The following is a 24,472-nucleotide window of genomic DNA, read 5'->3' as shown; positions in this document are numbered from 1 at the left end:
GAGCAGCTCGGGAGCAAAAACCAGAGTGCCAGGTAGCACTTGGGGCAGTGTAAGGTCTCTTAAATTCAACAGAGCTTCGACAGCCATTTGCTCTCCTACTGCAAAAGGCGGTGGAGTTCTCCAGTCTGTGCACAGCTTGGTTTGAGTGAGGCAGGATATCCCACCCCCTCGGTACTCACACTGCACCACGAGAATGAGCTGTGAGCAGAATCACCACCAGCAGCTCCTCTGCACTCATTCAGAAGGAGGGCACTGCCTCAGCCCCGTCTCGATGGTGGGTTGAGGACAGGGCTGCATGAGCAGAACCCAAATTGCTTAATGGAACAGGAACAATTATGAATGGCACAAGCCAAGATGGAAAAAAAAAATGCATTCAGAATGTCTTTAATCGCGTAACACTAAAACTTCTTTACAGTGTCATGGCAATCTACACTTCACCATCTGCTCGATTTTTGTTCTGCCCCCATTTCTCAAATACAGAATAAAAATGACATTTTAAAACAGAACACATGGCTGCTCCTACAAGACTTCCGTGCTTCAAGTGCATTTTTGGTTTTTGGTTTTTTTTTTGCCTGTTGGTCTTGTATAAACTCCACAGATCACCAAAATTCATTCTTTCTTCCCATGAGAGTCATAAAAAGGCGCTCTCCTCTCTACCCCCCAGCCCTCATCTACAGGACGAGGTGTGCCCTCTGCTTTGGGGTGGCAGCCTTCCCAGCTCAAGCTCAGCAAGAATCCCAGAAATGGAAAAAAAAAAAAATAGGGGAAAAAAAAATAAAAATGAATTATTTTAGAAGCATCTGAATGTATTAAAGTTGAGAGGTTAGCTAGAAATATTATATTTGGGACAGAAGGATGCATCAGACATCCACCAGGGCTTTGGAAGTGAACTCTGCACTACATCACACACGGAGGGATTTTGTTATGGACCATCAAAGAAACTGTTGCTACGAAAAACAGAAGAGACGATCTTCCCAGTGGAATTGATGGTGCCTTCTCCATCCGAGCTGGACTCCGAGTCACTGCTGCCCGAGTAGGCACCGAGGCCGGGCAGGATCCCAATGCAGACCGCAGCCGACGGACAGTGGACCGCAGATCCTCCCACAGAGCTGCTCCCCAGGGGAACACAGGACGGTTTTTCTGCAAGAGAAGGACTTCAGTCAGAAGCCAGAGCGCAGGAAAGGGTTTCTTTCATCAGCCCAGGAGCTGCTGCGTGCCATTCACCTGCTACCAGCCAGTGGTGGGTGACTGCAGGATTTAATTACAGCGCGAGGCGGCGTTACGTGGCACAACAGCCATCCTGACAGGAAGGACTTGCTACCTCAGGGGATTTTTCTCATCGTAGTTAAGCCCAGCTCTGTGGGATTACAGATTTTTATTCTTAAGGTTGTCAGTTTGATGGGTGTCGAATAGCAAACCCACTAAATAAGAATAAATAGTTCTGTTCTATGCAATTAGTTTATTATTTTTTTTAACAATACAACAGCATAGTTGGGGAAAAGTTTCATTCCAGCGCTCTGCTAAGTCAACATCTCCCATCTTCCACAGCTAATTAATTTTTTTCCAGCGTTCTGATAGTTTACTGAACAGAAGGAGATGCAGGAAGCGCCTTGGGTTGTCATTACACAATCACAGCTCACCCTATTTGTGTCAGAAGATCTTGACAACGAGTCAATCGCAATCCTGACAGCTAAGACTGAAACGCAGCTTAGTTTTTCTTCTGGCTGCTCATAATTTTCTGAAATAAGCTGGTTTCAGGATGGACAAGATCACTTTGCAGCATGAGAAGCGAGCACAAATACACCTGGTGGAAGGGAAGGAGCTGTTCGCTGCGCCTCTGGCTGACAGAAGCAGCGCTGGGCATGAAACGCAGCTAAGGAGACTCCCATTATTTATCAGGGAAAGCTAACAGCTAAGCATGAGAATCAGCTGCCTCGGGAAGGAGCACAGTCTCTATCTGCAGAGATTTAAGGGCAGCTTAGACAATCATCTGTCAGGAATGGTGTAGGTGAGGGGCAGACTGATGACCAGAGCAGGTTCCTTCTGCTACAGCCGTCAATGCCCACAGTCACCACAGCACTGGGAGATAACACAGCAACCTGTGCTGCCTGGCACGATGAAGGAGCAGGAAAGCAAATCCTCCATCAGATCCTACACTCACTAAGTCAGTTGCTGTTTGGGTGAGAGGCAGACAGCTTCCAGGCAGCAGAAATCAGGACATACCTTGGTTCTTTTCTTCATGGTCAGTATCGAGCTTCAACCTCTTCACACTGTTACCACCATCTGAACTGTGTGGGGAAAAAAAAAAACAAAAAGGAATTGTCTTGTTCCTCAAAAACCACCACTTCATTACTGTGAAGTTCAGAGTGACTTTTTTGCCTCAAATGCTACAGCTGTTCCAGCAGGGAGTGATCCAGAGCTCGCTCTGGGACTCCTGCTCAGCTGGAATACCCCTGAGACCAGCAATGAGCGTGTGAGTTTTGGTTTCCTGCCTGACAAACTTGAACAGCCACCACCCTGCAGGTCCAACATCAGTGTTCTTCCCCTTCTGGGATCTTTTTCCCCTTCTCGTGGCAGAACATGAGGGACAGATGAAAGGTGATTCTGAGCACGGAGGTTTTAATAGTGGAAGTCCTTTGCAGGACATCTGCTCTGAAAGCAGACGTCGAACCCCTGCTGTGTTTGGTCCTGGATAGTGTGCAACAGGAAGTAAGACAGCAAGAACAGAGGACTGCTGGTGATGGCACCAACATGTCAGATAAGCTCTCTTCAAACAGATGCCATCTGCAGAGTTCAGATGTGCCACTAAGCACACACCAGCTCCTTCCCTGCTCCCCACTGGGTTATGTACCAGTGGTTCCGACACAAGACATTGCTGGCTGCTTGTTAGGGTTTTTTCTTCTCTCCCCTTAAAAAACTCAGTACCCCACATACAAGGTGTTGGAAGAGCCCGCTCCAGTTTGCACAGACAGCAATTACTATTGCACTGGGAGCCAAACATCACCCTGCAAGATAAGCTTCTAAAATAGTAATCTCTCATTATATGGGAACTGTTGAGTCACGGCCTGAACCACTGATGGAGCACCTGGGGAAAGAACCCAGTCAGCCCTGGGAGCACAGGTGAATGCAGTTCAGCTGTGTGATAGGAAGGGATGGAGCCTGGCTGCACCTCTCTCAGACCTCATTTAAGGGCTGGCTGCCACTGGAGAAGGATTCTGGAGGAAGGATGCTGCAGATTCTTCCTCTATGAAGTTTTTCCTGCAAGCCTGGATCTTCAGATGCAGGTGAGCACTTCTTTTGTAACATCCTCTGTTGTGCTGGTCCTTCTGCTCATGCACTTAAAACTGCTGCCTGAATTTCTAGATGTTAGGAATTGCCTTAGGCATTCCATCATTTGTCTGCAGGGATTCAGCCTGGGCCCAGGTGCTCAGTTGATCTGTAACCTGGAGCACACCAGCAGTCTGTGCTTCCAAGCTGACATCAAAACAGGCAGCAGATCACAAACTCAGCTGTCACCCGTGTAGGACAGGAAAGGTGCTGATGTACCAGTGCCAATTGGTGAGGAACACAGGAGGCTTCCTGATGCCCTCAGGATCAGATTAGTACACGAAATTCTTCTCTCTTAATACCCTCCCCAAACTGCCTCCAGCAACTACTTAAATGATCCATTTTAAACACAGATCTCATAGGTTGTTAGGAAAATCTGCATCAAATTACAGAACTGAGGTGGATGCTGATATTTTCAGAGCTGAAAAAGAGAGAAACTCTGGAGCCCACAGCAGGGTTGCCCAAGCCTGGCAGCCTAGAATGAAGAGCCTACCCACTTGCTTTACACATGCTTATCTATTTGAGTTGCCTCATGTTTCTCCAACAGTTGGTGAGAGCCCATAGAAACAAGGCTGGTCTTTTCCTGTACCTCCCCCCTTTTTTTCCTTCAGGGCTAAGGTTTGCACCTCGTTCTCTGGAGGCAGTTTTGGCCTGCTTCTCTTTATACTGTTAACCAGGTTCCGTTCCTCATGCATTTATAGAAGTGTGAAACTAACCTTCTGTGTTTCACAGCTCCTGCCAACAGCTTTGCCTGAGAGAATTTGTTCTTGTTTTCCACTGACTTCATGGGCAATTTCTTCTCAGTTTCCTTCTTTGGGTCCATACCCGCTCCCACTTTAGTGAGAGTGCTGTGAGTTAAGGGTTAAGGATCAACGAGGCAGGAGAGGAGAGGACAGGCTCTTCCTCCCTGACATACTTAGCTGACAGCAGCAACTGAAGCTCATTCATATATTCCACTAAAGGAAACTTATTTGTGATGACACCTATGTGGCACCTTCAGCCAGGACAGAAGAGGCCTCTTTGTGAGGTACCAGTAAAGGTATAAAGGCTTCTGCAAACCTTGATGTTGCATGTGGCAAAGGAGAGTTCTCCAAATTTAAAAGATCAGCTTATAACCTGCAATCTGCCTTCCTACAAATCCCTTCTCTGACTGCCATTTCCAATGACCGCTCAGTGTAACCACGAGCCCTGAGTTTCAGGAGTGTCCCAGCTACTGCATACAAATATCCAACAGTGAATTTCATGTTCCTATTTAAGGTCACAGTTTCCATCCCAGCAATCTGTGGAGCGACCCAAAGTCTCTGATCCCCTTCATGTCAGGACATTCAGAAGCCCTTGCTAACTGGATTTTCCCAAGGATGCAGCAACAGCCCTGACTGCTCCCTGCCTCAACTCGACCTCCAACCACCACCGTTGCTGTGCTTTTAAGATGGCACAGGAGTGCCATCCTGTGGCTAACGGGAGCAATCCCGAAGCTCACCCTGCCAACAACGGTTTGATGTTGCACCATCCTACAACAGCAACGCCTTCTCCTTGGGATTTCTGCATTCACACAGAGCTGAAGACAAAAGGATGCTGCTTTCAAGCATTTCTTGGAACTGGCTTAAGAAAAAAATCATTAAATCTAGTGAGTCCAATGCTGAAGAGGCAGGGTAAGAAGCCAAAAAACCCAGCTATTCATGTAAGAGGAAATAAAGCTCCTATGCATCCATGCATATGAATTTCTCACTCTTGAGTGCATTCAAATATTCCAGCACATTTATCTTCAGTTTGTATAGTGTCATGATTTCTTTTAACCACAGGAAAAAGAAGGAAAACAAAGAAAGAAACAAGCTCTGTACTTCAATGTTGATGCAGGCTTTCACCACAGAACAACATCCCTTAAACTGGATGTTTTACCACGACTGGTTGACAATCCTCCTCCTAGCCTGGAGGAACTCCTGCACGGTGCCTACAGACCACCCAGCTCATCCAGCCAAGACCACTTGGAAAGAATGCCTCCAAAAATGGTTAAATCTGCGGGCCATTTAGCAAGTTGCTGCAGGGTTCCTTGCAACATTACCCAGTATGTTAGCAGCAAGTCCTACAGCTAATTTACATCAGGACTTCAGATACAAAACTGGCTGATTCTAAGACCAAGACTCGATGTGGACACCTGGAAGAGATCCTGTGCTGGGTAAACTGAGGGATCTGTGCATTATGTGGCTAATCCAAGACAACACAAGGTTCATTCTGAGCTGGTATGGTTCACCCCTGCAGGTATGTGACCTCACCAGGGTTGTCAGCTGCTTGCACAGCACGATGCTGCACATCCCTGCATCAGCCAGACCTGCGAGCAGCCAGCACAGAACCTAAATATATCCCATGAATATCCCATAATTAGATCCAGCAAATCAAGGAAATATTCCAGATCCATCAGCCAACTTCAGCTCAGTTCTGACGTAAAGTTATTAGAAAATGCATCAGTACTGCCTCTCCATAAATGAATTAGTCAGAGAACTTGGATGCTCTTCACAAGAGATCTAGATGCTCTGAGTTATAAATCCTTAACTAACACAAGGTAATGCAGCTCTTTGTAGCATTTGCTGAATATTTTTGGTCATCACCTCATAAATATGAGCTGCTCGCTCCTTTTTCTGCTTTCAGACTCTCATTCATAGTAAAGCATCCTTGAGGACTTGCACTCTGTTCACTTATTACTTTAAGCAGTGGCTTTCATTAGGAGGCAAAGCAACTATTGCTTTCTGCACAAGTGAGGTAACCCTCACACGACATTCAGTTCAGAACAGACAGCAATCCTAAAATCACTCCACATCTCCCCTTTCTGATGCAGATTAAAGACAAAAAGCATCCTATGCTGCCTTTCAGTACAGCTTTGTCAAGGGCTGGTGGCCTGGATCAAATATTCTAGTAGGAGATCCAAGCTACAGTAACAGTAAAAGAATCACCACATGTGTTCTTAAAGCAGTATTAGAACAAGGATGTGAACAACAGACTAAAACTACAGACCAGACTCCCAGCCTCCAGTATAAGAACGCCAGCCCTATAAGCAAAGGATATTCTGTATTCATTGAGTTCTTTCATCTCCTCTTCTCTTCGCTGCTTTTCTAGCAGCTCTTGCTGCCGAGAAACCTCGTCAAGGAAGTTTGTCTCGTCTTCATCTAAGCCTCTGACCATATTTTCTGGAAAAAAGAAGAATGCACAGAGATAAGCTCAGGATTTGGGGAGCAGCCGTGAGCTTCCAGCACCTCGCCCTTCTCTTCAGATGATTTTAACTGCTGATTTCCAGCTGCCTCATGAAATGCAGGGAGCCATCCACATCCTGCGGGTGACGACCCTGAATGCTGCTGAGGTAGAATATTTTGCACAGCGTCACTGGGAAGGCAGTGAGTGGAGTCCTGGGTGACCAGCTCTTATCTTCCAGCAGTTACAGCATCTTGTCAAGTAACAGGAACAAAGCAAAGCCCACAGAGGACAAACTATCTGCTTTGTTCTGTAATTAAGGAGTAGAAATATTTTCTGGTTAATGACACTGGATGCAAAACAAGCCCAAACTCTTAAACACTTGAGCTCAAAACCTACGCCAGACTAACACAGCTCAAGCACAGTTACCACAGAGGTGAGCAAGGCTTGTAAGCCTGTGTGAGTTCAGTGGGAAGGTCTCCTTTCTGTTCTACAAGTGGTCAGCATCTCTCCATCCAAGTTACTGATTTAAAAAGTACTTGTCAGACAAACCAAGTTTGCAGTGTCAGCCTGAGAAATCTGAACCCAAACACCACCTTTAGTCATTAGTTTAATTCCACAAGAGGATTTTTAGGCCTTTACATGAGGCAGATGTTGGTTTTTTTTAATCTTCACCTCATAGTCAAGTCCCATTCAGTCTAATGGCAAGCTCAGCAATCCATTTATGCTGATGATGGGCAGCCTGCCATCCCCAAGTTCTGTTCCATGGCCAACATGAGAAATTCTAGACAGAATCCCACTATGCAAGTGCAGCTTAAAGAATGCAAGAGTTCCAGGGTAGAACTTCCAGCTAAAGAACCAAAATCAGCAAGAAGCTGCCTTAACATGGAGTCCCACAGCATCACCCTCACTTCTCTTTAAATAGAGCCAGTAGGTCCCATTTTGACTGTTAATTTCTACAAGTGATACAAAGCAAAGGATTCTTCTATAAAACCAGGAGTTGCAACATTGATTAGAAACCAGGTTTTCACCTCATTAATATCTACTTTTTGAAGGCTCAGCTCCTCCACATTCACTTCACCCAAGTGCTGATCTTGAGCCTCAAACTGCTCTGTGAAGTTTGAGTCACCTAATTATGGTTAGGGAATTGCAATGCATGTGCAGCACTGCCTTGATGCAGATAATTGCCATCTGCAGGATTATCTACACCCTTTGAATACCCTTCTCAGCTCCCTGCTTCTCTCTCAGACAGACAGGTCAGACCTGCAGGTACCATGCAGCTGCTGCAGTTTGCTGAGTTCTGTTGGAAGTAACAGAGGTTGGTGCTTACTGAATTTAAACTGCTCCTCAAACTCCTGCTGCTTCTTTTCTCTCTGCTCCTGAAGCCTTTCATACAATGAGCGTGGGTCATAAGCCTCCTCTGGGCACTCTGGAAGGAAGGAATAATTAAGGAAATGAGACAGTGTTAGAAATACGAAGTCACCAACAGTTTTCCTTCAAGGGAAAACCTTTTGGAGCTTGCAGAATACAAGCTACTACTTTTTGGTTTTGTTTTCTTTGAAATATCCCTGGATCTCTTTCCTATAGTGACTAAAATCTATCCCATACCTTCTGGATCTTCAGGTTTTCGGACCTTTTCCCATTCTTCTTGCCTTCTCTTTCGCCGCTCCTCTAGCTCAGCTTCAGAAACAAACCTCTTGTTTATCACGAGGTCAGCAGAGCCATCTCCCCCATCCATGGTGGAACTGACCTAAAAACACAACATGACAGACACGGGGCACCCGCTTTCACTTGTCAGTGCATGAGATGTCATTACGTGCTCTGAGAAGCACAGAGCCAGGCCTGCTTAGGCTGCACCAGGGGAGCAAGCAGGGGCTGGAGCACAAGGTGAAGTCGTGTAGAGGTTTGTGGTGTTCAACAGTTGCTGGAAAGAAGGAATTCCCCTTCAGAATGAAAAGGGGCTGTGGTTAAAGGTCTGGAGCAGCCCTATGACTGAAGGCAGCCCCTTCACACAGCACACCCTCTGCTTCCAGCTGGGGATTCCCAAGGAGTGCTCGCATTTCTGCCTCAATCCTAGGCCTGGGGTTGCGATGCTCTGAGGAGCAGCCTAAGAAGGAAACTCGATTTGGGCGGCTGTCACCCCAAAGCACAGCACTGATAAGTTCCCTGCATGAGCCAGATGGCTCCTGCCAGCTCCACGCTGCAGAATGGTTAATGGTTAATTGGTTAATGCCAACTGTTGGTCCATTTAGGACCACCCCCCCCGGCCTGCCTTTCAGCACTGGAAGAGAAGCCTGTTATTCTTGCAGTGAGGGAGGGATGCAGTAACTAATAACAGAAGGAACCGGTCTGCCGTTCTTCCTCCACACAATGAAGCCCTGCTGCAGAAAGCAGAGCCCTGATGTTCTCATAGGATATAGCTTTGGTGGGCTATTGTCTGTAGGACAAAATGACTAATTGAGACCTCAGAAGAAATCCAGATTAAAGCACCACCATACGAGTATTTGTTAAAAGTATGATGTGTTTTTAAAATGAGTTCAACTCCCAGAAATCACAGAATATCTGCTCTTATGTGTCATTTCCCACGGTGGTTTGAGCTGAAAACCTATAGGGAAAATACAAATTGTATCTCCCTCCTGGACACAGGTCTGAAGAACGAGGCCATTCTTCTTAACCAAGCGCTGCATTACCGAGATGAGCTGTTTCCCCACTTGTGCCAGCTCAATCTGTTTAGAGAGGAAACAAAACGTTCTGATACAACGATGACAACGTCAGAAAAACAAACTGAAGAGGATGATGAGGCACGAGCACAGCACTGTCTTAAGACTAAAGTCGCCAACCATCTGCCTGCTGGTTCAGCCAATGCTTTAAACCACTTGGAAGAGATTAGGGTGTAACTGTGACTGGATACTCAGCTATTTCTTCTCCAAAAGAGAGGTGAGGCATTGAAACAGCTGCCCAGAGAGGTGGTGGAGTCACTCACTGCTCCAGGAGGTGTGCAAGAAAGGAGAATGTGGCACTGGGTGAGTCTAGAGCAGCTGCAGATGAGAGATGGTTGGACTGGATGATCTCAGTGGTCATCCCAGCCTAAAGGATTCAGTCATCTTTTCAATACAACCCAGGGAAGCTGATGGAACGTTTCTGAAACAGCAGCATCAAAGACATGCTGGGGCACGAAGCCACGGGGGGATTGCATCGCAGCCCAGCACTACGGTACCTTAAAACCTTGGAATTTGGCTCATCTCGCCTTTACCTTCCCTGGCGTCCAACACACACACACAACCCAGACACAACGAATGTTTTTACACCGTCCTGCGTTCATCTCGCCCGCTGACGGCGCTCCGGCCAGCAGGGGACACGCAGCACCGTAACGACCCCAGCTGCAAACCGCGCTCTCTTCCGCGCTATTGCACGGTCACAAAACCGGGACTAAAACCCCGAACCTCGCGGCCCAGGGCCTCACCTGGGCTGGGCCAGATGCGAGCGCAGACCTCGCCTCGCTGTTGTGAGCAGCGGCCTCTGGAGCAGCCGGTCCCGCAGAGGCTCGGGCCCGTTCCCGGCCCGCGCCACGGAGCCCCGAGTTCACGGCTAACGGGATCGCGGAGGCTCGGCTCGCCCGCCGGGCCCGGCCCGCCCTCGCTCGACGAAGCCCCGGCCGCCCCCACCGGACGTACCGCGCGGCGGGCCGCTCACACAGAGAGGCGCGGCCCGGCACCGAGCGCCGCCATCGAGCCCCTCCCGCCGGCCCGCTCGTCGCCGCGCCTCGCCCCGCCCCTTCCGCCCGCTCCAGCCAACCGCGTGAGCTCTTCCTGCGGCCGCGCTTCCGCCCGGCCCTCGGCCAATCACCGCTTCTGCATCGGGAGGAAGCGCGGAGCCGGGGAGAGGCGACGTCAGGGAGGGAGGGACGAGCGCCGCGCTGCGATTGGACGAGGCGGAGGGGCGGGGGCGGGGCGAGTCGCTAGGGAGACGGCGGGGGGCGGGGCCCGAGGAGGCGGGGCGGGGCCGGGCGGTGCGCGGGGCCTCCATCTTAGCGCACAAAGGAGCGGCGGCGCCTCGGCGGGGGTCGTGCGGCGTGTTCGGTGCGTGCGGGGTCCGGGCGGGCGGGTTGGTGGGGATGGAGATGAGCTGGGTTGCGTGGGGCCCGGCGGGAGGGCGCGGTGCTCGGTGCCACGCTGCCGGCGGGGCGGTGCTGCGGGCTGAGGCGCGGGGCTGGAGCTCGGGGGGCGGCTGAGGAGCGGTGCGAAGCGCTGTGCTGCGGTTCCATTGACAAGGGGATGGAGCTGGGCTTGTTCGGCCTGGAGAAAAGAAGGCTGTGGGGTGACCTCAGTGCAGCCTTCAGTACCTAAAGGGAGCCTACAGACAGGAGGGGAGTCAACTGTTTAAAAGGGCAGATAACAGCAGGACAAGGGGAAATGGTTTGAAGTTGAGGGGGGGGAGATTGAGGTTGGATGTTAGGAAAGGAAGTTCTGTACTGTGAGAGTGGTGAGGTGCTGGAACAGCTGCCCAGAGAGGCTGTGGATGCCCCGTCCATCCCTGGAGGTGTTCAAGGCCAGGTTGGATGGGGCCCTGGGCAGCCTGGTGAAGCATTGTGTGGAGGTTGGTGGCCTCCATGCAGCAGGGGGTTGGAGCTTCGTGACCCTTGAGGTCGCTTCCAGCTCGGGCCATTCTGTGATTCTCCCTTTCGCTCACCTCCACTCCCTCGCTGTCAGAGCTGCACTGAGCAGGCTGTGTTCCTCCAGCTGTGTGTGTGTGTGTGTTACACAGCTGGGTTAATGGCAGCGTCTCATCATCTGCTCTACTGATGTTCCTGCTAATCCTGCAGTTCTCAATGCCTGCTTTCCATTGCTCGGATGGGCAGGATGTATTTAGTGCAGGATTTGCAGCTCTTGTAGGTGCTCTTGTTTATTGTTTGCTGGCTCAGTCTGTTGTTCACCTGCTCTTTTAGGCTGTTAGTTTCTCTCGTGCAGCTGTCCTGCACGCTGCCCATCTCTTCAGGTACAGTACCAGCGAGTGCTTTGGCTTGCGCTGAGTCCCTGCTTTTTGTCAAAGAGTTCTGCTTTCTTTTTGGCTGCCTTTGGCCTTACAGAGTGAAGATCTTTCTTTGTTTTTGCGGCCTTTCAGTACCTAAAGGGAGCTTATAAACAGGAGGGAGTCAACTCTTTACGAGGGTAGATAACAGCAGGACAAGAGGAAATGGTTTGAAGTTGAAGGAGGGGAGATTGAGGTTGAATGTCAGGGGGAAGTTGTGTACTATGAGAGTGGTGAGGTGCTGGAACAGCTGCCCAGAGAGGCTGTGGATGCCCCGTCCATCCCTGGAGGAGTTCAAGGCCAGGTTGGATGGGGCCCTGGGCAGCCTGGTGAAGCATTAAGTGTGGAGGTTGGTGGCCCAGCCTGTGGCAGGGGGGTTGGAGCTTCGTGATCCTTGAGGTTCCTACCAACCTGGGCCATTCAGCACTCTGGCATCCTACCCTCTGCTATCCTAATTCATTGGCTCTTTATCTCAGCATTATTATGTTCTGTGCTCCTCTGGAAGTTTGCTTTTGCTTTTAGAATGAGCGTAATGTAACTCAGTGATTTAAGCAACCCATTAGTGATGAGCATGGTGAGTTGTCCTGGGGCACCTACCCTTCACACTTCAAGTTTATTGTCACACCGGTATCTCCTATGGCTGATAATGCCTTGTGTTTACAAAACATCCCCAAATCTTGTCAAGTTTTGTAGATGTTTGCTGATGCTTTGTGCCAGGTCTTTGTGTGTGCTGCTAGCTTTTCTCCTCTGCGCAGAGGAGCGAGTTAAAATGCCATCACTGTGCTGTAAATTGAAGGCAGGTTACTGTGTTGACATTTGTCTTATTCTGCTCCACTGGCAGTGTGTTGCATTCAGCATTTTAAACTGTTTGGGTTTTGCTTTGTCTCCTGAATGCGTGCTTGCTCAGTGAGCTTTGAATTCATTCCTTGTTTCAGGCCAGCAAAGGCAGATACAGCGCCCTGAGCTCCACTGTCTTCCCAGCATGTCATGAGGATTCTGTTGTGTCACTCACTGCCTTGCTTTTCCCTGGGTCCTGACCATGTGCTTCGTTTTCCCTTCCTGCTGTGTGTTCACTGACTGAAGTTGGTGTGTTGCAGCCACAGCCGTGCCAGCACGATCTTTATTTCCTCTTCTATTCCTCGTTATGTCCTTGAGGTCTGGTACAAATTGAGTCCCATATGACTCATGGTGTGACTGATTGGTGCGGTTATCTGCTGCCATCATCAGCCACTGGTGTGGCCAAATGGTGCTTTAGAAGTTTTCCCAGCTTTGCCATGGGAACTCTGTGTACTCAGTGGGTTATTTTGGCCATTCAGGTCGCTTTCTCATGTTCTGGGGTGAGGTGCTGCTCCGTGCTTACTAAGATATGTTTGTTAATGGGCATTCAGCGTGCCACCAGGATCAGTAACAAGGCACCTGTCCTCCTGAAACACCTTTCCTCTAGGAGTTGTAGTTATAAGCATGCAGAACATCTGCAGCTGCAGGTTCTCTCCTTCATACGTCTTCATTGGTGAAGAAAACGCTGCTCTTCTGCTTTGGGTTTGTGACTGCTGTTCTGCTAGACAGAAGGAGAAACAAGGCTGGGGGTGTTTGAGGTGAAGTATTTGTGTGGCTTTTTGGACTGCTCGCTTTGTAGAATCACTGGGGGTCGTTCAGGTTGGAAAAGATCACTAAGATCACCCAGTGCAACCATCAACCAGCCCGTGGTGTCCACAAACTGGTGGGAATATAGCTGGAATCGTAGGTTAGATGTGTATCAGAAGGCTGTGCCACTTGTGTGTGTGTGTGCCATCTTCCTGCAGACCTTTTTTGCTCTCCTTAGAGCATCTCCCCCCGATGCATTTGATGAAATAGTGCTGTTGCTAATTGCATTTGGATAAACTTCAGCTCTCCTGAAACTCCTCAAGAATTAACTCAAGAGAAGCAGCAGATGTCTGTGGCTACTCATACAGGTTTATGAAAGCTTCTTAAGTTGCTCTTGAGCTTTCTGCCTTTTTTTTTCCCCCCCCCATGTGCAGCCTTAATGGAATAGAGGAGACTCACATTTCTGCTTAAACCCCTTTCAGGCTGCCTCATGCAACACATAGCTGGTTCTCTTCCCAACCCACTGCTGCCTTTTGAGGGTTGTCTTTGCCAGGCAGTTTGTCCCCTTGCTCTTCTTGGCTCTTAAACCCACTAGCCAGCTTCCTTTGGGTTTCCTCATACCAGCAGAGGCTTTAAAATCCTACTTCTCCGTATGTTTTGTTAGGAGGGGAAAAGCTGCCCAACAGGGCTGCTTAGAGATTGGCCTGGTTCTCTGATTCTGCATGAATGAAGAAGCAGAAGTTTCTTTGTCCTGCTGCCCCCACACCGCTGATACAATGCTGTTTGTGATGATAACCAGTGTCATCAGGAGGCAGATCTGGTGAGGCTGAGATTAGGAGGCTGCAGACACCGCCTGCTCTGCGCTCTGCTCCTGGAGGCAGTTGTCAGCCGACAAGTGGAAGTTCCCAATGGAGGTACTGCTGAATTTTGCAGTGATGTTATCAGAATCTTTCACATGTCCCAAACTGCAGTGTGGTTTATGCATTCCTGATGCCTTAGTCACAGGCGGAGCCACCAACCTCCATCTCTAATGCTACACCAGGCTGCCCAGGGCCCCATCCAACCTGGCCTTGAACACCTCCAGGGATGGACGGGGCATCACAGCCTCTCTGGGCAGCTGTTCCAGCACCTCACCTCCAGCACGAACCTTTCTGACATGAACCATTAAATTTACTAGAAAAAGAACTTCAAAATGCATTGGCATTTTTGTTTCCCCACAACTCCGTGCCCTCTGCCAGTACCTGGAATGTCCATGCTGTCCTCTAGCTCTGTCTGTCTGTCCTGGAATTTCTTGTTGGCTTTTATTTATCAAGGACTTCTTTTCCACCCCACCACCCCCAAAAAGTTTAGCAAATGCCCTGTAGTTGAGTTGTGAAGCTTCAAAGGAAGATTAATCCACTGGAACCTCTGAACGAATGCCCGTGCCCTAACTCAATATTCTGGTATTGCTAATCCAGTGTATGTATTATAGCTTATAAGGGTGGGCTTTTGGGTGTTCTCAGCCTGTAGCACTGCTTGGCATTATTATTAAGGGCCTTATTATTCTTACTACTGTTATCATTAAGGGCCTTATCTTCCTGCTGTTTCAAACCCCTGGGGAGAAAACCTGGAAGTCACATTCCCTGTTATGGATGCTGGTGCTGAAGGGGCTGGTTAGACATTCAAAGCGTTAAAGGCCACCGTACAAAGGATATTTCCATCTAAATGACCTCTGAGACGCAGCAGGTAATTACTTCAGAGTGCTGCAGAGGAGCAGCCTGGTGCTGGAGCTGCTCTTCCTGACCCCAGCAGGGTGAGGCAGGGTTTTCTTCCTTGCCACAGGGTTGCTTTGGAGACAGCAGGCTATAAAACGTGGCTTACAGGAGGCCAGCAGAAAAGGAAACCGCTGTGGTGTTAGGGTTTGCTGCTTCTTCCTGCTTTGTTGCTCCCACGACAGAAAAGCAGATCCTTCAGGAGCGTTGTGCTTCCAACAGAACTGGAATTGGAGGCTTAAAGCCCAACGCTGAGAGGCGCTTGGGTAAGAGCTAGGAAGTTTGAGACTTTCCTGCCAGACTCCAGGTCAGTCTGCTTTTGGTTTAGGATGCTTTTGCTATGACTAGTAAGAGACCAAATGACTGCAGCAGTGGCTTTGATTGCAAATAGTGACACGCTGCGTGCCAGTAAATGCTGTTTCCCATGGTGTGAACCCTGCAGGATATTTTTAGAAGAAAACAAAATAATTGCATGGGGGTTTTGCTTCAGATCCTGCAAGATGCTGCTCAGTTACCACGTGCGGAAGCATAGGCAGGGAGTTGACTGAGGTCTGCAGTGTACTTCTGCATTTGGTTGGTTGCTGTGTGGGCACCAAGCAGCTCCTGTTCTTCAGTTGCACAAACTGCTCAGCTGCAGGGTTTACCTCTGACCTCAGTGGATCTGCAATCATAGCATCATGGAGGTTGGAAAGACTGCTAGGATCATCAAGCCCACCAGCAGCCCATGACTGGGAGCTCTTTAGCTGCATCCCTCACGGCCACATCTGCTCTTTTCTTAAATACCTCCAGGGATGCTCAGTTTGCTGGGAGTTCTTGTTACTTCTTCACCTTCCCTGCTCATCCCAAATCTGACGTCTTCTCTGTGTTGCAGCGGCCTCTGTTTGCAAACACAAGGCGTACATCCTAGGTCTAAGCTGATGAACTTGTAACTTGAACTTTGCCTTTGGCTGGCCTCACAAGTGCCTTCATTTTTAGGACCATCATTTCTGGGGGGGCAGGAAAGATGCTGCGGAAGTATTTCTAATCATTTTCCTCCTTAATAGGAAATTGCTGCCTAGAACTTTGTTTTGAGCTTGGAAAGTTGCATCATTTCCTGACCAAACTGCTACATCATGCTCCTCTAAGAGGAGAACGTGCTGCTTTCACTCTTGTGGCAGGAGCTGGAGAAGCTCTTGTAGCAGCTGAAACCCTCTTTAGTCATTTATGTGTATGAGAAGGTTCTTGTTTTCTTGGCAGCATGCTCCATTTCATGGGCAGAAGAGGCTTTTTTCCATCGTGAGGCAGTGTTATGGTTGGCTGCATCAAAATATTTCAGAGGATGAATCACCAATTCTTAGCAAACAAGACCAAGGCCACCTCCATTGGCCGTTTCTCCATTGGTGAGCTCCATCAGATGACCTCCTCGTGTTGGCTGCCCATCTGCACCTCTGGGCACGTGGAAATCACTCAAGTAACATGCAGTTCAATGGCTGATGTTTGTGTTTTGTTGTTTCTTTCCAAGAAACAACAAGGAATATTCCTGGTATGGTATGATGTGGGACTTGTTGTGTTGTGAGAGGGCTGGGCTGCTTGGCTAACAGCTGATCACGGTGTCAGGATGGGACATGGCTTGGCTTCAGCAGCAGCTGCAGAGACTCTTAGCACTGTAACTACTGAAAAAAAGGGTACAAATGGCTTGGGGGAGATTAATTCTCTTAGAGCCAGTTTGTTTAGCTGCCTCAGGAGGTTTTGCTGCTGACACAGGGGCAGGTATGCTACAACAGGGCCCATTTATCTGCTGTTGTGTGCTTGTGCCCCTCTTTGAGTGTCCACTACCAGATAAGAGGGTCTGCTTATCCTGCCTCAGTACTGCTGGTGTGATGATCCCTGCAAACTCCCTTCTTGTAGGCAAACCCTTTCAAAAGAAAAACAGTTATCTTTCATTCTCGTAATATTTTCAAGTAGACCACTAAGTATTTCTGCAAGAAAACACTGGCTGTGCGTCCAGTTTGTGCTGACAGCAGATATTTCCTAAGGCTTGAAGTTTAATTTCCAGTCTCACCAAGTTTCTGTGCTTATATGCAGAGGATTTTACCTCTTAGTGGGGAAAAAAAACCACAACCCGATATGTTTCATCCTTCTCGAAGATGCATCCTGATGCATTCTAGTTTTCTCCTGCCCTGGCATCCCTTCTGTTTCCTTGTGCTGGTGACACCTGTATCTCCTCTGTGCACGTCTGTTCCAGTTGTGCAGGATTTTGGCCTCTGTTTCACTGTTGAGTTGGCTGCCAGCAGCCAGATGCTGAGCTCACATTCGTTATCATGTTGTAAACCTTTCCTTAATCTTGCCAGCTCAAACGCATCACTGTTTCAAAAGAGGTGGTTTTGTTGGTTTGTTTGTTTTTAGTTGCACTTCAGAACCTCTCTTCCTGCATTTGGACCTTGTTCAAATGAGGCTGGTTTGCCAGGCAGATCTGTAGCAACCTCTTCCATCAGCTTCTGTGCCAAAGTATTTAATCTTTCAATTTTTTGAAGCTTGGAAGCAAGTTCCTTGTGTGTTACTTAGCCTGGTGTACAAGCAGATGCTGTCAGACTCAGCTGTTTACTAAATAAGGGGAGTTTATCCTGTCACTGCACAGAATACCCTGAATTGGAAGGGGTGCACAAGAATCACGGAGTCCAATCCCTAAGAAATGTTTGCTGCTGTTCCTTTTGCAAGCAGTAATTTGAGGGTGACTTGGTGGCATTGCAGAGGGGAGGGGAGATGCTTCGCTCTGGGGGCAGTTCCCAAATGAATTGTTCTTTTTTTCCTCTCTGTTTTCAGAGACTCTTTGGCGTATCTTCTAAAAGTGATTGGCTGTGCTGATTCACTGCCCGCTTTATCATGTGCTGATAAAGACACAGTGCTGCTTCTCCCAGTACAAATGCATCTGCAACCTGCAGAAATACAGTCCACTTCCACTGCAGAGTTCTATGAGCAAGCCCAGCTCTTCCTCAACCAAACACACCTAAGGGTGAGTTGATCATAATTGCTTGTTTTCAGTATCTCAGTGCTGTGCTATTAGAATGCCCTAAAATGATCTGGATACATGCTTATTTTTCCCCTAGGATCACACACGTTTTGCATTTGATGTAACTGGTTCTCTCTTTAAATGTTATTTGAGTTTTTTTGCTTAAATCAAGTCTTCATGGTGTTCTTTTTAAGTCACTTGAAGCAGTCTGGCTGTGGTCTTGCACAGTTTCACTGAAGGTCCCTGCATCTGCAGGGATGTTTTCTTGCATCTGCAAGAAAGATATTGAGGCCCTGGAACGTGTTCAAAGAAGGGCAATAAAGCTGGTGAGGGGTCTGGAACACAGAGGCCATATGAGGAGAGGCTGAAGGAGCTGGGAATGTTCAGCCTGGAGAAGAGGAGGCTCAGGGGAGACCTCATTGCTCTCTATAACTTCCTGAAGGGAGGCTGTAGTGAGCTGGGGGTCGGCCTCTTCTCTCGTGTCATCAGTGATAGGAGCAGAGGGAATGGCTTCAAGCTACGGCAGGGGAGATTCAGGCTGGACATGAGGAAGTATTACTTTTCAGAAAGGGTGGTCAGGCACTGCAATGGATGCCCAGGGAGGTGGTGGAGTCACCGAGCCTGGGGGTGTTCAAGGAAAGGCTGGATGTTGTGTTGAGGGACATGGTTTAGTGGGAGCTGTTGGGAATAGGTGAACGGTTGGACTGGGTGATCTTTTAGGTCTTTTCCAACCTTGGTGATTCTATGATTCTGTGATCTCTTGGCACCCTTGCATCTGCTGTCTCCTTGCTGACTGAGCAGCTGGCTCAGATGGGGAACTACTGAGCCTGCAGTCCCGTGTCTTGCTGTGCTCAAACAGCTTGGAGAGCAGGGCAAACATGCTGTGCTACTGCAACCATTGTCATGATCTGCTGGTTATGAGTTTCTTGAAACAAAGCTCAAGCTCTTGTATTTGTTGCCTTTAGTGTGCCACCATGGGCTTTGTTTTCCTAACCCACCTTCAGTTACCTTAATACCAAGCACTACTGAAGGAAGATAACATACTTAGGACAAAGAAGAGAGCTTGTCTGTAGTGATTTCTTACTGATGGCTGTCCATTCAAATCATGGGATCATAGAATGGCCTAGATTGGAAAGGACCACAATGACCATCCCATTCCAACCCCCTGCTGTGTGCAGGGTTGCCAACCTTGGTGTGACATCATCAAGCATAGCATCACCTTGATGCCATGCTTGCTCCTATGACTGGTGGCTGGCTTCCCAAATCACGTTGCTGTGATTTCTGTCCCAAATAACAGTCAGCCATTGCACGACTGCCAGTTGGCTGAGATGTCAGGGAACCTTTTGTATTTAAAAGGTGGTAACTGCCTTCCATTTCCTTCTAATTTCCTCTAATGTAGGATTATTTAATAATTGTAAAACAGTAATAACCTGGTACTCATCATTCTCACTTAAATTCTTTGAAGACCAACTGCACGCTATGCTTTTGAGTCGTTCATTTATCCTGGCATGCTTGAAATGTGTAAGTAGCAAAACGATGTCTTTAGCAGGGCTTTATTTTACCTGAGGCTTTATATAAGGCTGTGCAGACACACACCTCATGGCTTGCAAACATAACTCCTGATCAGGCAGGGTTTTGAATCCTATTGCTCTTGCTAATATTCCTGATACAGGGATGTGTATCAGGAGTAAGGCCCCTACAGGCTTGAGGGCCTCCCTCATCCTCATGTCAGTTCCCTCCATCAGGACATAGGGGCTGGGAAGAGGAGCTGCACAGGCAGCAGTATCCTTTTCTCTGAAGGTGACAGAAGGTTGCACTCCATCTGCCTGTGCATGTCCTACAACCCCAGTTACTACTGGGCCTGTAGTTGATCCAGACCCTTCGAATAAAGAACAAAAGAGGGACTGAATTGGTCTCCCTTCTTCAAAAGGGAAGGGCTGGTTGATGCTAGAAGCAAAGAATCATAGAATGGCCTGGGTTGAAAAGGACCACAATGATCATCTTGTTTCAACCCCCCTGCTGTGTTCAGGGTAGCCAAGCACCAGCCCAGGCTGCCCAGAGCCGCATCCAGCCTCAAGGGATGGGGCATCATCCACAGAAAGCACCCCTTTCAAAATCTATTTGATTTTATCACCTTAAAATGGGGTTTGTGAAAATGTTTCTTTCTGCTTCTTTGGGTTAGAATCCAGTTGAAGCAGACGTGTTCTGAGAAGATGCATTTGCACACAGATGGACTGAACGCTTGGTTCGATCCACTTGTTGCTGCAATAGGCCACAACTGTAGGACTGGGTCTTGGGAAATCGAATCCTAACCTGTAGAATCTGTCTCAAAATTAGTTGGAGTATTCCTGGTGTGAATAGTGCAGCCTTCAGTTTGATTGCCCAAGCAGTGTGTCTGTATGGGCAGTAAAGAGAACATGAAACTGTGGTTTATTAATACTTAAAAGGTGGCAGTGTACTGGACTTAAGGACAGAATTGTTCCTCCGCAGCCAGAAAACGTGCAGGAAAACAGCAGGCAGTGTAAAAATGAAGTGTGGGGAGAAGCTACCCAGGCAGAGAACTTCTTGCTCTTCCTTGTTCATCCTTTTCCCCTACACCTGTGGATTGCAGATGCAAACTGTCTGTTTCTTAGTTTATTTGATATGCCATGGATAGTGCTGTTTACTAATACAAGAATTCTTCTGCTGTTTGAAGTTAAGACTGACTCTTGTTTTGGATTTGCTTTTTCAGCCCTCCACCTGGATGTCCAATGTCCATTTTAACCGATTCTGTCGGAAATTAAGCCTCCAACTTCCATTCATTCCTGCTGGCAGCGACGCGTATAATGCAAACAACCGCAATTCAGGATCACACAACCATTGCTCTTGAAACTTCCTAGATGATTGTAGTTGCTTTCCTTGTGTTCCATGCTAGCAGAAGCCTTTTCCAAGGTTTACTGTTGACTCTAGAGCACCACGTTCCCCGTTTGCTGGGAGCCTTGGGGGCTGGCACCATGGGCAACTCCTGCGTTTGCCGCGATGACAGCGGAGCAGAAGACAGCTTGGAGTCTCAGCATCGACAAACAGAGAGCAGTAGGGTACGTGCACCTGATGGAAGGAGCCACCCAAGGGACCCTGTCCGACCACCTAGGAGGGGGAGAGGGCCTCATGAACCAAGAAGGAAAAAACAGAATGTGGATGGGCTAGTGCTTGACACACTGGCTGTAATTCGGACGTTAGTAGATAAGTAAGTACCACCTCAAGGAATAATTCAACATGAGTGAAAATACAATGTTCTTGTCTTCTCTCAAACTGTGACTCCATCCTCTCACCGATCTACACCTGGCCCTCCCTGAAGCAGCAGCGTGTTTCCATCTGGAGGCTTAGGAGAGGAGCACCTTTCCTAGGTAATAGCCATAGCTCCTGAGCGCCCAGATACAGACTCTTGCAGGAGCTGAGGAGCTTTCTCACCTTCCTGTGTGGGCCTGCACCCAGATGGGATGAGGAGTGTGCTCAGTGTTGCTTATCTGGTGTAGATACACAGCTTAGGCAGCGGCAAACCTTACAGAGTTTGGCAACTTCTGTCCTGAACATTGACTACTAAGCAAGGTTTCTGTTTTCAGGCTGCATCTACTTCTTTGGAAGTGGCTCAGCAAAATTGAGAGTTTTGACCGTTGTCAGTTTGCATAAAGAGACTGAGGTTTTCTTTCTGAGTGCTTTTCAAGTCTGCATGTTGTGTCTCTTCAAGCTTATGGTTGCAGTGTTGCATTCCTTGCATGCTCAAAGCATCCACTGAGGGTGTGTGGGATATTTATGGATAGACACTTATTTGGGTGGTTTTGTTTTGTTTTTGTTTGCATTGCTTTTTATGGAGCTCTATAAAAGGACCTCAGAACTGGAGGGTGAAGTTGGCTCATCTCTTCTGGGTTAGGTGCAGGCTAGGAATCAGACCAGAACAGAAGGAAAAATGCTATTGTAGCTTCACAAGTGGGATGGATGAGGCTCAGGTTACATGAGCCTTGCTTGATTCTACCTGTATCCCTGCTCCTTGCTCCTGTTGTAAAATGCTTAAGTGGAAATAGCAGAATTTAAGCTGTAGAGGTGTGGTACCAGCTGTGTGTAGTTGGGGCTGGGAGGGGATTGGCGTGCTGGTGGCTGTTGTTGCTTTCAGTATTTTACCTCTTACTTTAGGATCTGTCTTCAAAATATTAAGTGAAAATTGTGCAAAATTCTTGAAAGCCTCTCCCTGACCTCTGATGCCTTCCCCTTTCCCCTGAGGTCATGTCTTCAGGCTGTTTCACAACGCTTCTGTATGTAGTTGGTCCTGTTGCTCTTGCAGTCAGTTTTGTAATCCTGTAAGTACTTTCCTTTGCTGCTGAATTATAGCAACCACAGTCACTGATCCTGGAGTCCTATTTCACACAGATTCCTGAAGCTGTGGTATTTTGTTATACTGGCTCAGTGAAACGCTTCCCTCGACTCACGAAACTGTGGAATCATTAAGGTTGGAAAAGACCTCTGAGATCACCCAGTCCAAGTGTCAACCTGTTACCAGCGTGCCCACTAAACCCTCAGTAGGTTGGAAGGGACCTCTGGAAGTTCATCCACTCCAACCTCCAGCGTAGCCCCAGTCAAGCAGGTGGCTCAGGGCCTTGGCAAGCATCGACCAAGTCCAGGAAATGGCTTTGGGTCGCTTTTCTCGTGGGCTCCCCATTTTTTACATGGGGGATCCCAAAAGTGCATACAGTACTCCAGATTCTGTCTTGCAAGCACCACGGGGTTGCTGTGGTCTGTTGCTTAAATATTACAGCAGGTGAAGAGACACATCTGGTTGTATAACACAGCCAAATACGACAAGACTCCATTCTGTAGGACAAAGACCTGTGGCTGTGAGTAGTGGGGGAGCATCTTCATGAGGCAGATTATCCAAATGTGCCTGAAAGAAGCTTAAGGAACCTTCTGTGAGACCTTAAGCTAATGACGACCCTTCTTAGGTAAATAGGAATGAACAGTGGAGGGGGGGAAGAAGAAAATCCATGTCTGGAAGTTTTGTTTTCCAGTGTGAGTGAGTCTGTAGGGTTAAGTATGTTCTTTATCACCTGTTTCTTCATTGAGCTGTATCTTCTTGGAAGCACCACAACTGAAACAGAAGGAAGTGGTAGGGAAGCCATATTTTCATGTCAAAAACCACGTGCAAGTCAAGTCAGTTTAAATGGAGACGTGTGTAACACTCAGTTGGAAATGTAGGCTTCGGTGTGATAGCACAGCAATGAAGAGCTGAAGATTGGAGTCTGGGCAGTGGGAGGCCAAAGCCTTCCTGGCATTCCTCTTCTAAACTCTGTAATGAAATCTCATGCTTGAGGATGCCATGAGATGAACTGCGCATTGAGTTGCTGTAGTGTGATCTGTGATGAACACTTGCTTTCCCTGCTCACTGTTTGGGATCTGATTTTTCTTGTCCAGATATCTCTCTTTCCTAGAAGGAGTAGAGTTCCATTTCTAAGCCTCTGATTTTTGCCATTTATACAGAGTGCTGCTTCACAAATAGTTTTGTTTCCAAATAGCAAATGCTGGGGGGACATAATTAATCTTTCTGGAGTAACTCGTTTAATTATCTGCATGATAAACCCGCATTGAGATCTTCTAGAATTCTTCTGTGTGATGCATTTCCAGTCTTATTTTGAAGGCTGAGGCAGAGATTGATGGTAGAATGTATCGTTCTGAGTCTGGGGTTGGTTCATAATGCTGAAAAAGCGCTGAGTGCAGCATTGAGGATGATGTGCCACCACGTAAGCTTTTGTGGTCCTGGAGGTGCTTGCTTAACAGGACTTGGAGACTTTGCTTTGGGTGCTTCCAGGGGCACTGATGTAGCTGGCCACAGGTCCTTGCCCTTGCTCCATCAAACCGAACCGAGCAACGTGTCCAACCTGCATCATTATTAATTTTTTCCACGGTGGAAAGGGAATTGGGGTAAATATTTCCTGTTGAACTGCCTTAATGTTTTCCTGCTGCTCTTGTTAATGAATTAGTAGGGTATGGTGCTGCTAGATAGCTTGCCTTTCAATTGAGGGAAGGGGGGGAGGAGCAGTTTCTGAGCAGTGTGTGTTGATGGTGCATCCCTTGTGCACTGCCCTTGCTGCCCTTTGTGACCTCTGCTACTTAACTCTGAGTGACTTTGCTAATGGATAGCAATAAGCCTAAGCAGTGTATATATACCTGCAGATATGGGTAACATTTCACAGACCAGCTAATGAAGATATGCAGGTGTTTTTTTTAAGCCAGAATACAGCCTAAATCCCAGCTGTATTTCAGATCTGAAAATGGCATTAGTGCATTGCAGCCAATGTGACTTTCTCTCCATTAAATGCTTAGTGGATTCATTTTACTGTGTCTTTACCATTTTATTCAGTGTGTTGCATTGAAGGCTGTGCATAAACGTTGACCTGTGCAATATCTCTTTCAGCGACCAGGAGCCTCCTTATTCAATGATCACGTTGCATGAAATGGCAGAAACAGGTACCGAGGCGCCGTGTTGGGCATTTCAGTTGTGACTCCACAGGGGAAAAACCAAACACTATTTTTAGTTGCAAAATAATTGCACTGCTAGTATGAGTTCTATTGCTTTGCTATA

The 24,472-nt window shown here is 47.9% G+C and overlaps 2 protein-coding genes across 4 annotated transcripts in view; one reads left to right on the top strand and one right to left on the bottom strand.

Moving 5' to 3' along the window:
* Nucleotides 1-368: 368 nt before the first annotated feature.
* PSME3IP1 (proteasome activator subunit 3 interacting protein 1) lies at nucleotides 369-10,252 on the bottom strand. 2 transcript variants are annotated; one of them, XM_042821314.1, is made up of 7 exons: nucleotides 10,185-10,252; nucleotides 8,119-8,260; nucleotides 7,841-7,939; nucleotides 6,388-6,509; nucleotides 4,044-4,177; nucleotides 2,224-2,288; nucleotides 369-1,140 (listed from the first exon to the last, which is right to left on the bottom strand). In XM_042821314.1, the coding sequence occupies exons 2-7, from the start codon at nucleotides 8,246-8,248 to the stop codon at nucleotides 923-925; spliced, it is 768 nt and encodes a 255-aa protein (XP_042677248.1). In that variant the 5' UTR covers nucleotides 8,249-8,260; nucleotides 10,185-10,252; the 3' UTR covers nucleotides 369-922. The 2 variants fall into 2 exon arrangements, with proteins under 2 accessions (XP_042677248.1, XP_042677247.1); XM_042821313.1 differs by lacking the exon at nucleotides 10,185-10,252 and adding an exon at nucleotides 9,974-10,078.
* A 261-nt stretch (nucleotides 10,253-10,513) lies between these two features.
* RSPRY1 (ring finger and SPRY domain containing 1) overlaps nucleotides 10,514-24,472 on the top strand; it is a 32,085-nt gene continuing 18,126 nt past the window's right edge. The window contains exons 1-4 of one of the 2 annotated variants that reach the window (XM_042821413.1): nucleotides 10,514-10,589; nucleotides 17,676-17,865; nucleotides 20,594-21,088; nucleotides 24,305-24,357. In XM_042821413.1, coding sequence (XP_042677347.1) covers nucleotides 20,742-21,088; nucleotides 24,305-24,357 — 400 coding nt within the window. In that variant the 5' untranslated portion in view covers nucleotides 10,514-10,589; nucleotides 17,676-17,865; nucleotides 20,594-20,741. Of the gene's footprint in view, nucleotides 10,590-13,946; nucleotides 14,037-17,675; nucleotides 17,866-20,593; nucleotides 21,089-24,304; nucleotides 24,358-24,472 lie in introns of those variants that run through there. The other variant, XM_042821414.1, reaches the window with a different exon arrangement.

This window comes from Centrocercus urophasianus, unplaced genomic scaffold, assembly GCF_019232065.1.
Source record: "Centrocercus urophasianus isolate 14NV4802_14NV808 unplaced genomic scaffold, USGS_Curo_1.0 seq_2, whole genome shotgun sequence".
Classification (NCBI taxonomy): Eukaryota; Metazoa; Chordata; class Aves; order Galliformes; family Phasianidae; genus Centrocercus; species Centrocercus urophasianus.
This window is presented reverse-complemented; position numbering and strand designations above follow the sequence as displayed.